The 12,388-nt window shown below is 47.5% G+C and overlaps 1 protein-coding gene across 1 annotated transcript in view; it reads left to right on the forward strand.

Annotated features, from left to right (window-relative positions):
- Positions 1 to 12,388, forward strand: part of LOC131571253 (serine/threonine-protein kinase PAK 3-like) — a 76,712-nt gene that overhangs the window by 48,338 nt on the left and 15,986 nt on the right. Inside the window, 6 exon segments of the mRNA XM_058823897.1 lie at positions 3,206 to 3,318; positions 3,990 to 4,107; positions 4,793 to 4,892; positions 5,300 to 5,496; positions 7,235 to 7,372; positions 8,739 to 8,806. Coding sequence (XP_058679880.1) covers positions 3,206 to 3,318; positions 3,990 to 4,107; positions 4,793 to 4,892; positions 5,300 to 5,496; positions 7,235 to 7,372; positions 8,739 to 8,806 — 734 coding nt within the window.

Consider the following 12,388-nt stretch of genomic DNA (forward strand, 5'->3'; position numbering starts at 1 on the left):
CTTGGACTGGCTTGGGTTTGCCTGAGTTTCCCTCTCTGCTAAATGCTGAAGCAGGGATTGTCCTTGCATCAGTAGAAGGCTGTGACCTAGCAAATGATCTAGGAAAGTCCTGTGTGCTAGTGGCCAAACTGAATAGAATTTTCAGCTTCCTAAATTTTCCTTAGAGTCCTGACTTCCAACCAGTCATCAGAGCAAAAAAACTTCACAGAAATGGACTGGTTTTGGAGTTTTGTCTTTTTGATTGGTGATTTTTTTTTTTTTGAGGGGGGATGTTTTTGTACTGTTTATTTTTTGTGGTGATTTTTTGGTTTTGGGTTTTGTGAGGTTTTTTGTTGTGTTTTGGGGTTTTTTTTTGTTGATGGTTTGTGGGGTTTTTTTGGTGGAGTTGGTTTTTCTCCGTCCTGAAAGAGCTCTTCTGTGTCACGTCTAACTGCTGACATTTTTATGACTGTTACTGTTACATCTACTACACCCACAGTTTATTTTCATGAGAATGCTATATTTTTTGTCAATAAGAGAATGCTATGTTTTTGTCAATACCACCTACTTTGAAAGAACATCAGGTTACAGGAAAATAGAAAGCAAGAGGTGTTTTCCATGTGCCCCCCCAAAAAATCAGATACTTTTGTAACAAACTTTATTTAATCTTCTAGTTTTATGCTTTTCAAGATGTGTCTAAGAGACACATCCAAGTGGCGTGATCAGATAAAACTGTACTGCAGGCATTTCTCAGGAGAGAGCCTCCAGCCCAGCCATGGTATATTCCTCAGATCCATGGCACTTTTCCATACCCGATTCCCACTCTTTCCCCTGACTGTTAGGATCCTACCTGTTGGGCCAAGCCCTGCTCAGGTCAGTTTCTAGGAAAACACATCAAGTCCTTTGTGATTCTGCAGCACAACCCAATGAATCTGCCTCTTGCCCATACCAGCTGCCAGTGCTGTGCTCTCAGATAAGACCTGGTGGGGCTGAGAGCAGAGCCCAGTGGATTCTGTGTCTACCATCACCTGTTGGGACAAAAAGGGCACTGATCCACACCTCGGTGGGGCTGATCTCAAAGCCCATCCTGTTGTGTCCTGAATGGGGACAACAGGTTATACGGGGCTCAGACTGGCTGTGGCTTCTTCCCACTGCCTGTCAGTGCTCATGCTTGGGCTTTGCCAGCCTTGTTGTGCTAGCTGCCCTGTCCCTGAGGGTTGCTTTGACTGCAGAGGCTGGAGCCTTCCTTAGCTGGGAGAGGGGCATCTTTGAGCTCAGCCTGCTCATGAACAGGTCAGGGTCCTGATGCTGAAACCCCACTGGGATTGGTTCTAGCATGAGCTGCTCTGCTTTACAAACGGAAAGGCATTATTTTGGCAAACAGCTGAAAGGTAGAGAAGATATCCTTCTCTCCTGGAAATGCATGTCCCTGTGCTTTTGTTTCCTGTTAAGAGAACTTCTCAAAGGACTGTACAAAATCAGTCTCTGTGCCAGCCATCTGCACTGCAGGGCTGCCCATCCTTTTGCTGTTGTGGTGGTTGTTACCCAGCTGAGCACAAAGGGCTGAGAACCCCAGAGAGTGGGGCTGCCTTTTGTATCTCCTGGAAGCTGGGATCTCTGCTTTAAAGTCAGCATCTTGCATTTTGTTTCTCTCAGGGAGAATGGTGAACCAGGAAAATCCTGTGATGAAATACACTGAAAAGGAACGTATTGGCAGCGGGTGAGTCCAAACGCAGATACCCCTGCACAGCCATGGGCCAGGTGTTTTTCTGGTGAAATGTCTATCCAGCGTGAAGTCACGCAAGCTGAAAACATGTTCAGACACTGGAGATAGATGATCCCATCTCTCAGTGCTGCTCAGAATTTGTGAGTGTGCTCAGAAGGCACTGTAAGAGACATCTCTATGCTGACAAAGTATTGCCTGCATCAAAGAACAGGATCTGGGAGATCTCCTTGTCTCTCAAGTGTGGGAATGCTCAGTGTTAATTTCTTTAGCATTTTTCTGTGTCTCAAAATCATTCTGGCATACTAATGGAAAAAGAAGAAACTTGCTTGCCTCAAAGAGCAACCTATCCCTATCAAAGCTGTGTGAGATAAGAGTTGCCAGGAGCATTTCTTTCCCCTCATTGGCAGAAGGAAATACTCTGTGGTCAGGATAGGAACCACACAGTTTAGAAAGTGAAACCCAAGAGGAAAGAATAAACTCCCTTTAGAAGTTGAATTCCAGCGCTTCAGGAACAGGCCCAGTGCCTGCACTTGAGAGGAAAATGCATCATCTGCCTTCTGGCAGAGCCCTCCTGCATCCTCCAGGTTTTTGGCATTGCCAGCACAGATCTCCTCTGTGGGCTGGCTTTCACTTTAGGACCTAAACAGCTTCTCCTTTCTCTCCTTCTGTTTTGTTTCTAGGGGTTTTGGACAAGTGGTCAGAGCACTCAACAATGCCACAGGAGGAGAGGTAAATATCAACAGGCCCTGCAGACTCTGCTGCTCTTGAGGGGCTTTCCCTTCTGGTGTGAGCTGTGGCTGGAGCTTTGGGTAGAGCCGTGCTGAAAAGGCACAAGAAGCACAGAGTGGTGCCAGCCTGCAAAATACATTTGGCACTTTGTCCTCCTCAGCTGCCAGAAGGAAGGCACGGAGGGCAGCACTTCCTTTCAGAGAAGGACGCGCTCACTCGCTCTCCATTGCTAAAACAAAGGTGGTGCTTTAGAGCACCTCCCTGCTCTTTGGGGCTACAGCTTCAGAGTCCTGAATTCTCAATTCTGGTGGCCAGCAAATCCATCTGAAAGTTGCTGGTAGTTCCTTAGCCGCTTGCAGTGCTGCACTTGGCAATTGCACATAGGGAGAGATCTGCAAGGTGCCCTAAAAGCCCTAAGACCCACCCATAGCCTTTGCAAGATGTATCCACAGAGTGTTAAGGCATGGATTATTTCTTCTGAATCCCAAACAAAGCAGCAGAGATTGTGGTCAGAGGTTTGTGGGTCATAGCTGAGACACCACTGTTACCAAGTGGACAAAGCAAAACGTCAGTGGCCCCACATGTCCTGTAACTGGCCCCCAAGGGAGCAGAGAAATGGGCTGTTGGAATGTCAGTTCCTAATTACTGCAGTGCCTAATCACAAGGCAGTTTGGCACAGCTCAGCTGTGTCATTGCAAAATCACTTGCTCCATTGCATTGTGGTCTCATGCCACCAACTTCTCAAGTTACTGATTTTAAATGTCATTTTAGGTGGCCATAAAGAAAATAAATCTAAAAGGACTGAGGAGCAAGCAACTAACTGTTAATGAAATCATGATTATGAAGAGATACAGGAGTCCCAGTGTTGTGAATTATTTAGACAGGTGAGAGGTCTTGGTCTTATCCCATCAATTTACATACAGCATTTACATACAGCAAATATGAGAGGTTAAAAACCCACTTTGGTCAGTTGCAGAAAGTAGAGCTGTTAATTTTTATTCATTCATATTTCTCTATTCATCTCCAATGGATTAGAAGAGAGTGCATCTTGTCTGCCTGAGTCTTCCCTGGCACTCCTAGTTTGAAAATTATTCCAAAATTATTCAAAACCTGGATCAGCTGTATCTTCCTAAGTCAATAGCCTTGAAGTACATGGCCTCCACACTTTTTTGGGACAGATTTTTTAAAGTTTCTTAAATGCTGATGAACCATCCTGAAGTGGATTTCCCTTAGATCATTAGCGCTCGTTGCCATTGCTGTGCATGCCAGGAAGACTAGGTGCTTATTTCCAGAAACACTATGCCTGACATATTTTTATCTGGGCTGTTACTAAACTGCACTTTTCACTTGCTGTCCATCTAAGACATCTCCTTTTTCACAGCTGTGTCTTTCTCCTCCAGACTGCACAGACTGCAAACAATGCAGAGCTGACAGGGAACGTCTATTCCTCTGATTCTGTCCTAGTCACAAAGGAACCTGGAAACAAAAACCCCAGAAGCAAAAAATCAAGACAGCCATGCATATTTATCTCCACACCCTTGTTTCCTTCTTTCAGCTACCTTCTGGGTGAGGAACTCTGGCTAGTTATGGAGTTCATGGATGGAGGCACTCTGAGCGACGTCATTAGCAAGACTTGCCTGTCTGAAGACCACATGGCAGCCATCTGTCGGGAGGTCAGCAATCCAGTCTGTGTTTCCAAGGACTTGGGCAGGGTTGTCTGGGAAACAGGGGCTCAGATCAGGAGAGGTTTCATCTGCCAAGTTTTGTTTCTGTATTGCTGGTATGCTATGGGCAAGTAAAAGCACTTCAAGTGAAAGGCCTGCTAGTGCCCCTGCACTCACTGTACTCAGTGCCAGTACTCTTATCTCCTGCTGTTGTACTCTCACTCTGCCTGATGTATTTGCTGTTGTCCATCTTACCTCGCTAAACTTTTGCCTGTCTTCACTGCATTCTTTGCCTGTGAAAGCAAAGGTGCTGGTGACAGGGTTTGAAACAAACAGCAAAGGAAAAAAGAGACTCATTTCTTTCAGTCCTCAGCTAAAAAGGACAGGACTGCAGCCCAAATGCTCTTTGCTTCTGAACACATGCACTGCAGCAGCAGTCATCCTGGCTGGTTTGCAGGGGACAGTCTACAACAGCAGGTGCTGTTGCTCTTTCAAAAGCTGATGTGCCTTTCGTCAGAAAGGTCCTGCTCTGCAAGTGTTGGAGCAGCGAGCTCTTCCTCTCAGTGGCACTGTGTTCTGCCATTACTCCCCATTCCCCTGTGGAAAGGGAATCTGTTAGATTCTTTGTTTCCTTTCTTATGTGATGAAATCCCATCACTTATTTTTTCCTTCTTCTTTCTGTTTTCTCTTTCAGTGCCTGCAAGGACTGTATTTTCTTCATTCAAACCATGTGATCCACCGAGATGTGAAGAGTGGCAACATCCTTCTCAGAAGCGACGGTTCTGTAAAGCTGGGTCAGTGTATTCTTGGTCAGGTGCAGCATTCCAGGGATGTGGGGTTTAGGGCTGCTTTGAGTGACTGCCAGCTCCCCAGAAATGGTGCTGGTGGCAGCGCAGGGACACCATGTCAACCATGAGCTGGTGACATGGTTGCAATGTGCACAGAGGTATGAGAAGGAACAAGCAGTCAGGAGTGGCCTTGCTCTGTGTGTGTCCCTGCCAGAGGGAGGGAGCTACAAGTGTAAAGCTTTCAAAGAACAAAAGCTACTGCTGGAGGCAGTGTAAAAAATGGGGGGATTTTTTAAGTCACCAATGCCAGGAGATTCAACAGCACATTTTCAAACTTCTACTGGGGAATTCTTTTGCTTGCTTTCCTAATTGCACAGAATTCAGATAAGACCCGTATTTTGTTTTCTCCTCAGCTGATTTTGGCCTCTCTACTCAGCTCACACCTGAGCAGAGCAGACGGTGCTCGGTAGCCGGGACAACTTGGTGGCTGGCGCCTGAAATGGTGACGCATCAACCATATGGCCCCAAAGTGGACATATGGTCTTTTGGAATCGTGGGCATCGAAATGGTAGAACAAGGACCTCCTTACTGGAACCGAAGTCCTGCCTCAGTAAGAAGCAAATACTCATTGATCCTACTGTCTTTCTCACCTGCCCCATGTCCTGTGTGCCATTGGACAAAATCCCATTGCCATCTGCTGGAACTACTTCCACCAAGGTCCCCTCCTAAAAATGTCCCTGCAACACATCAGCATCTGCTGTAGTTTTGGTTGCATCAGTGGGGGAGCTCAAGCCTTACCACATGAAACAAACTCCAAAGAAACTCTATTCTCAGGCAACACTTTCCTTTGGTTCCAGTTCTTTTGTCTGTGAAGATGGCCCCAAGTAACAGGAAACAAGCACCTTAGAACTACTGTTATCTTTCCAGACATGATGGAAGGAAACCCAAACCCAACAAAGTTTCTAAAGCACTGTTTTTTAGGGAGGAACTTTGCCCACCGTGCAGTTTCTTCTCACTGGGAAACATGCCTGAAACCTGGGCATGAGGGTGTAAAGGCAACACAGTCTCTTCTGCTTCTTGTGCAGTGTTGCTGAAACACTCAGTGACCGTGTTTCTCTCGTAGCCCAAGGCATGTTCTCCACATCACCCAGCCAGAGCCTGGTGATGCAGAGAGCCTGCCAAAACCTCCCAGTGTTTCCTGGCACTTTCTGGGATGGGACTACCATAAATGCATTCACTTGAGTAGCCAAATGAGCAGAGGGTGACCATAGGGATGGCACCTCTCCTTCTCCTGACCATAACAATTTTTCTTTTGGTGAAAAATGGGAAGCTGAAATTTTTTAGACTGCTGAGAGACAGAACTGCAGGTGACTCCTGTGTGCCCAAGCAGGCATTTTAATCCCAATACATTTGTGCATGCATCTTAATGTGTCTGTGTTAGAAGATGAGATTGTAAATGTTTGTTTCCTTACCTGGGGATTAACTGATGGATTTCCTTTCTTTTCTTCCAATTACCATTGTTTTCAAGAACAGCCCAAAAAGCTTGATGAATTTTGTTCTACAGGAGCTGTACTTAAGGGACCAACAGGCACTGCAGATATGCCTTTCATGTATTAATCCTTGAAATTAGTTAGGATGTTACAGGGCTTGCAAGGGTTTTTCAGGGTTGAAGAGAGAGTCGAGAATTTTGACTCTCTGATCAGAACGTTGGATTTATTATTTTATGTTATATATTACTTAGTGACTATGTTAATAGGAATAGAGAGAAAAGTCTCAGAAGCTGCTATGTTAAGAATAGAAAAGGAATTAATCAACAAAGGAGCTCTCTCTGATTTTGTCTCAGAGAGAGCTCAGTCTTTGATTGGCCATTAATTGTAAACATGCAACATGAGCCAATCACAGGTGCACCTGTTGCATTCCACAGCAGCAGATAACTATTGTTTACATTCTTTCTCTGGTGCTTCAGCTTCTCAGAAGAGGGAAAAATCTTAAAGAAAAGATTTTTCACAAAAGATGTCTGTGACATTAGTATAGCAATGTCCCTCTTCCAAAAAGCCTCTCAAGCTGGTATGAATCCTTGGAGAAGCAAACATGCTTTTGTTGATGTAGTTCCTTCCAACTAACTAGGTCAGTCAATGAAATCAGCTGACAAGGCAAGATCTACGGGATGGTGGAAAAGCTGTGGTTGCATTGGGGTTTGGGTTTTTGGTTGGTAAAGGAAGGTCATCTCTGGGTCTCTGCCAGGGCAGGAACTGCCACTGAAGAACAGAGGTTAAACAAAGGGATCTGGGAGAGAACTTAGAGATGTGAAAGCAGCAGGTGGAGCCTCGTGTCTCCTTTTTTCCCAGGTTAAACTCCTGATCGCAGTAATAGGGACCCCAAGGCTGCGGCACCCCAACCGATTCTCGCCTTGCCTGCGTGACTTCCTGAGCCACTGCCTGCAGACAGATGAGCAGCAGCGCTGGTCTGCCAAGGAGCTCCTGAAGGTAAAATGTGAAGGGGCTGCAGGTGAAACAGGGTCTGAGGGATGGGGTCCTCCTCCACTGAAGTCCAAGGCATCAGCTGAGCCCCCTTCCTCCTCACCTCCACTCTTGCTGCTCTTCAAATGAAAATGGTGAGGAATCCTAGACTGGGCTGGGCTGGCAGGGCCCTATAAAAGTCCTCTGGTCCAAGTGTCCTGCAATGAGCAGTGACATCTTTAAAGAGATCAGGTTGCTCAGAGCCCTTTGCCACCTAACCTGGAATGGTTCCATGGACGGGGCACCAACAAGCTCTTGGAACAACCTGTGCCAGGGTGGCACCATGCTCTGAGTGAGCAAATTCTTGTTTAGGCCTACTCTGATTAGATGTCCTTTGTTTTTTAAAAAATTCGCCCACATCCTATTCTAAGTGGCCCTGTAAAAAAGCTATCCACCACTTTCTTCAAAACCACTCTGAAGTCTTGGAAAGTGGCAACAAAGTCTCCCTGGGGCCTGTTCTTCACAAAACTGAATAACTCCACCTCTCTCTGCATTTCCTGAGAAGAGAGGTGCTCTGTTTCCTGACTGTTTCTGTCACCTTGTTTTGTAATTTGCTGGGGTGTTCATTTTTATCTAATGGCAAAAGAATTGAAATAGAGCAATTCAGGGTACAGAGACATGAAATGGTGGTGCAGGAAGCCAAGGAAGCCAGTCCCAGCCTAGGGGTCAGAGATTTGGCTGTGGGCAGCAGGGGCTCTGGGGGGCTCACTGTGAGCCTCTGAGGGGCCCTGGTTTGTGCCCCCCAGCCCACCCTTAGAGGTTTCTGCCACGCAAACAGGGACAGCTGGGAGGGACTTGTCCCAGCCCCATCTGCTGCCTGGCACGCTCAAGCAGACGGGAACTGTGCCAGGGTTACTGCCAGGTTGTGTGGCAGAGAGGGAACTGCAGGACCTGGTGCCACTGGGCTGGCCCTGCTGGGAAGGAAGATGCCATCCAGCACATGAGGAGCAGGGCATGGAAAGGTAGACACTGCTCTGTCTCCCTGTGGGAATCAGCACAATGCCTGTCTTGCAAAGGCAGGGACCTATGTGAGTCCTTGGAGTTTCCTGAAAGGAAGAAACCCCAGGGACAGAAAGCACCATTTCTAGAGCACTGGCAGGGCAAAAATCCCAGGGAGATGAAGACATCACAATAAACAGATGAGTGGGATTCTGGGCCAGGTTCGCCTGTGATGGCAAGGTCCTGCCCATGACAAATGGGGAGCAGATGGTCCCATTGTTCTACTTTCTGGGTCTTTTTAGGACCCAGAGGAATCCTGATTGAGGCTGTGGAGCACTGAGCTTGGAAAGTATTGGTTCATTGTTTTGTTTTTGTATTTTTTTCCTGTGGACAGCATCCATTTGTTACAACAGCCAAACCAGCATCCATTTTGGCACCACTCATCAACTCAATCAAGAAGCAGTAGGAGACGAGAACGTAACAATTGTGTCAAGACATTATCTCCATAGCCAATTTTGAGTAGGATTGTAGAGTCGGATTCTAGAGTAGGATTGTTGAAGAGTTTTGTAGAATAGGATTATAGATTAGGATTAATTAAATAAAGTTTCTGAAATATCAGCTCATCTGGAAGATTCCCCTCCTTCTGACCCCTTCAGAAAACTCAGCATTTCCTTTTGAATTACCAGTTATTTTTTCTTGGTCCTCAGTCACACTTAGGGCTTCTTTGGTGTGCTTTGAAAGGGGTAGGATCTTCTTCATTCATCCTACCCAGAGCACATTGCCTTTGGAATACAACCCACTAGCTGGTTTTTGGGGGTAGGATCTTCTTCATTCATCCTACCCAGAGCACATTGCCTTTGGAATATGACCCACTGGCTGGTTTTTGCCTAGCTGTGGTATTTCTAGTTGAGGCAGAAAAAGCAATGGCATTTGCAGGAAAAACCAAAGGAAGAACTGGGCAGCCCAAACCCCTTGTGCAGATGAAGGCATTGACCTGTGACTCAAGAGCATTTGAGTTCCTGCCACTTGGATTTGTATCCCTAAGTGCAATGTCTTTGGTGGATGGAGAGCCTTGCTCAAGTTAGAAAGCAGAAAGATCAGAGAGGGTACTCGGGAAGGTCTTCTGTGGTGCAGAGCTGTCAGCGCCTGGGAGGTTGTGGAGGGATAGAATATAAGAGAATAGTGCAGAAGGCAATCTCACCCCTGAGGAGCTGCAGCTGTACTAATCACCAAAGATTAGGAGCAGGCCTGTCCCTAATAGGCCACAGGTGTGTCCAATGAGAAGACGAGTGCTACAAAAGAGTGGGTTAGTTAGGTGAGGAGAGAGATTGAGTTTGTTGGTTGTGCTGTGAAAAAGAAGGAATCAGTGGTGTAAGGAGATGGCCATGAGAAATCACTGAGAAGGTATGAAACTTTTGAAATAAGATGACAACATGAGGTGAGAGCGGGCCCAGCCTTGGCTGGGGTGGAGCCCCAGCAGAGCCCCGGCAGAGGCCGGAGCAGGCTGAGCCCCGGCAGAGGCAGGCTGGAAGGAGGCCCTTGGAGCTGCAAGAGGCAGCAGCCGGGCCCTGGGTGCCTGTTCCTGGCAGCAGGCGAATCCTCTGCTCTCAGAGCCCAGGTGGCAGCTGGCTGCTGCCGAGGGGAAGCGCAGCCATGCTGGGCACAGCCCAGCCTGGAGGCATTGGCTGTCTGGAGTGTGCCCAGGAGCAGAGAAAGGCCCAGGGCAGCCGAGGGCCACTGGGCTGCCTGAGGATTCCTCCTCTTCTGCCAGCTGCCCTGCAACTCCTGGCAAAGGTCAGCAGTGTGTGCAGCACTCTGGGCACCGGGGCAGGGAGCCGGGGTGCTCGGCAGGCTGGAGCACAGGGCAGCCTCCTTCAGGCCCAGCTCTTGTGCCAGGGCAAGCGAGGCCAGCGTGAGGCAGGGACAGCTTGGCAGGGCACATCTGCAGGAGCCAGCGCCTCACGCAGCTCTGGGAGGAAGCGCCTGCAATCCTGCAGTTCTGCACTGAGCCAGAGAAAAGGTGTGAGATGCAGAGTGTTTGGCAGGAATATTCAGGCCCACCAGGCCAGCCTGCTTTGTGTTCTCTGGCACACAGCAAGCGCTGTGCAATGCAGCTCTGAGCTGCTGGGAGAGAGGTGTTAGAAATAAACAAACTCTTGGATACAATTTAATGGAGACAAAGTTATTAAAGCAAAAGAGAACCTTATCAGTAAGGATTCAACTGAGCCAGCTGTGTATCTCTCTCTCCTGAGAGCCGAACATACACACGCCAAGATAATGCTGCTTTTTATTGCTTTTCCCAGCCCTGCACGATCCCTCTGCCCTTTTCCTTTGGCTGGCTACTAGGGAGTACCCAGCCAAAGGAAAAGTCTGTTCTCTACTGACAGCCTACTTTTCTGTCCCCTCTCCACTTCTACTTCCCTTTTGGTCTAGTGTTCAGCCCCTCCCCTTATCCAGCTCACAGCAATACCCACCAAATTAACTGGAACAAATGCAAAGAATAATTAACTCCACCTAGCGCCAACAGCTTTCTTTTTTTTTTCTAATAACTTTTTGGTTGCAGCAAAATATTACCTCCTATCTCCCAGAGGGAATCAGGAATGAGTCTGTGGCTTGTGCTTGGGTAGTGAACTGATTTGGAAGGGAGCAGAAGGATTTCAGAAGGCAGTTTGTGTTTTCTTCATTCATTTCTGAAGGAAAAAGGCAAAGCAGCTTCAGTCAGCAAAAGCATTTGCGAGGTGCATTGATGAAATGCTGTGAGCAATTCCCAGAGAAAGAAGGTGTTGAGAACAAGTCGAATTGTAACAAATGCTGAATTCCTTTAGCTGTAGCAGACATTGTTGAGCCCTCTATTCCCCCAGTGCAGTGACTAATGCATGCAAATGGTTGTCTTAGCCTTGAGAACAAAGAGAGTGGTCCTGCTAAGAAGGTTTCTGTCCTTTGGTTTGCGCCGCAGCAGGCTCTTGGTGGCCTGGCAGGCAAAGCGTGTCGCGGGCCGCGCCCAGGTGGCGGTGGCTGCGTGGGCTCCTGTGGCCCTGGCCACTTGCAGTTTCGGCCGTGGGGCCTCCCCTGGCACCGGTCCCGGGGCTGCTCCCGGCACAGGCAGCGGGGCCATTCCTGCTCCTGTCCCTAGGGCCACCTCCCGGCTTTGGCCGCAGCTGCTGGCGGCGCTGGGATGGGTCCTGGCAGCAGGGCCCGGCGGCCCTGATGGGAAAGAGCCACCAACCCCACTGGGAAGGGGCTCAGCTGTTCCCGCAGCCCCCCTCGGAAGGCAGAAAGAGCTTCCTGCACCTTTTTTCCTCTCTTAAATATGTTGTCCCAGAGGCGTCACCAGCTTTTCTAATTGGTTCAGCAGTGGGCCTATTTTCAGAGCCAGTCAGTGATTGGTTTTGCCTGCGTGGAGAAAGCTTTTAGCAGCTCCTCAGAGAAATCCCACTTTGGTGGCTGCCCTCTTTCCTCCTCTCTAAAAATTAAGCCATGCAAAACGAACAAAACCAGCCAGTGGTGGTCCAAGGGCTGGGGAACTCAGAGACACCGAGAAAACTTGAAAAACTTGTGTGAAGCCATTCAAAAATCTCACATGGCTTCATATCCAGACACACAGCTAAAGCCCAGCTATTTCTCTCTTCTTTTTCTTTTTAACTGAGAAAGGAAGTCACAGGTAATGTGGTTTCTATTCCACATCTATTGGAGTAGATGTGGAATACAGATCCCAATATCCTATCTCTTTAAAATGCTGCAGTACTTAAGATTGTCAAATCAGCACTTCTGTGAGCATTCATTTTGCAAAACTCAGTTCTGAGTAACAGTTGTAGACTAAAACAATAACATATCTCTGCATAAATTAAATCCTATTTTAAGGAAATGAGTAGTCTAGGAGTTAAGTACAAAAGAAACCAACAAGCATTGTTGAAATGAAAGATGTTACTGCTACTCCTGCTGTCTGAAATACCTTTGAAATAAATTTAACAAGACCCTTCATATGTATTTGCAGGTGTACAAGTCCAGTTTCAGAAAAATGAAATCGTGTCCAAGAAAATTCTA

Source organism: Ammospiza caudacuta, chromosome Z (assembly GCF_027887145.1).
Source record: "Ammospiza caudacuta isolate bAmmCau1 chromosome Z, bAmmCau1.pri, whole genome shotgun sequence".
NCBI lineage: Eukaryota > Metazoa > Chordata > Aves > Passeriformes > Passerellidae > Ammospiza > Ammospiza caudacuta.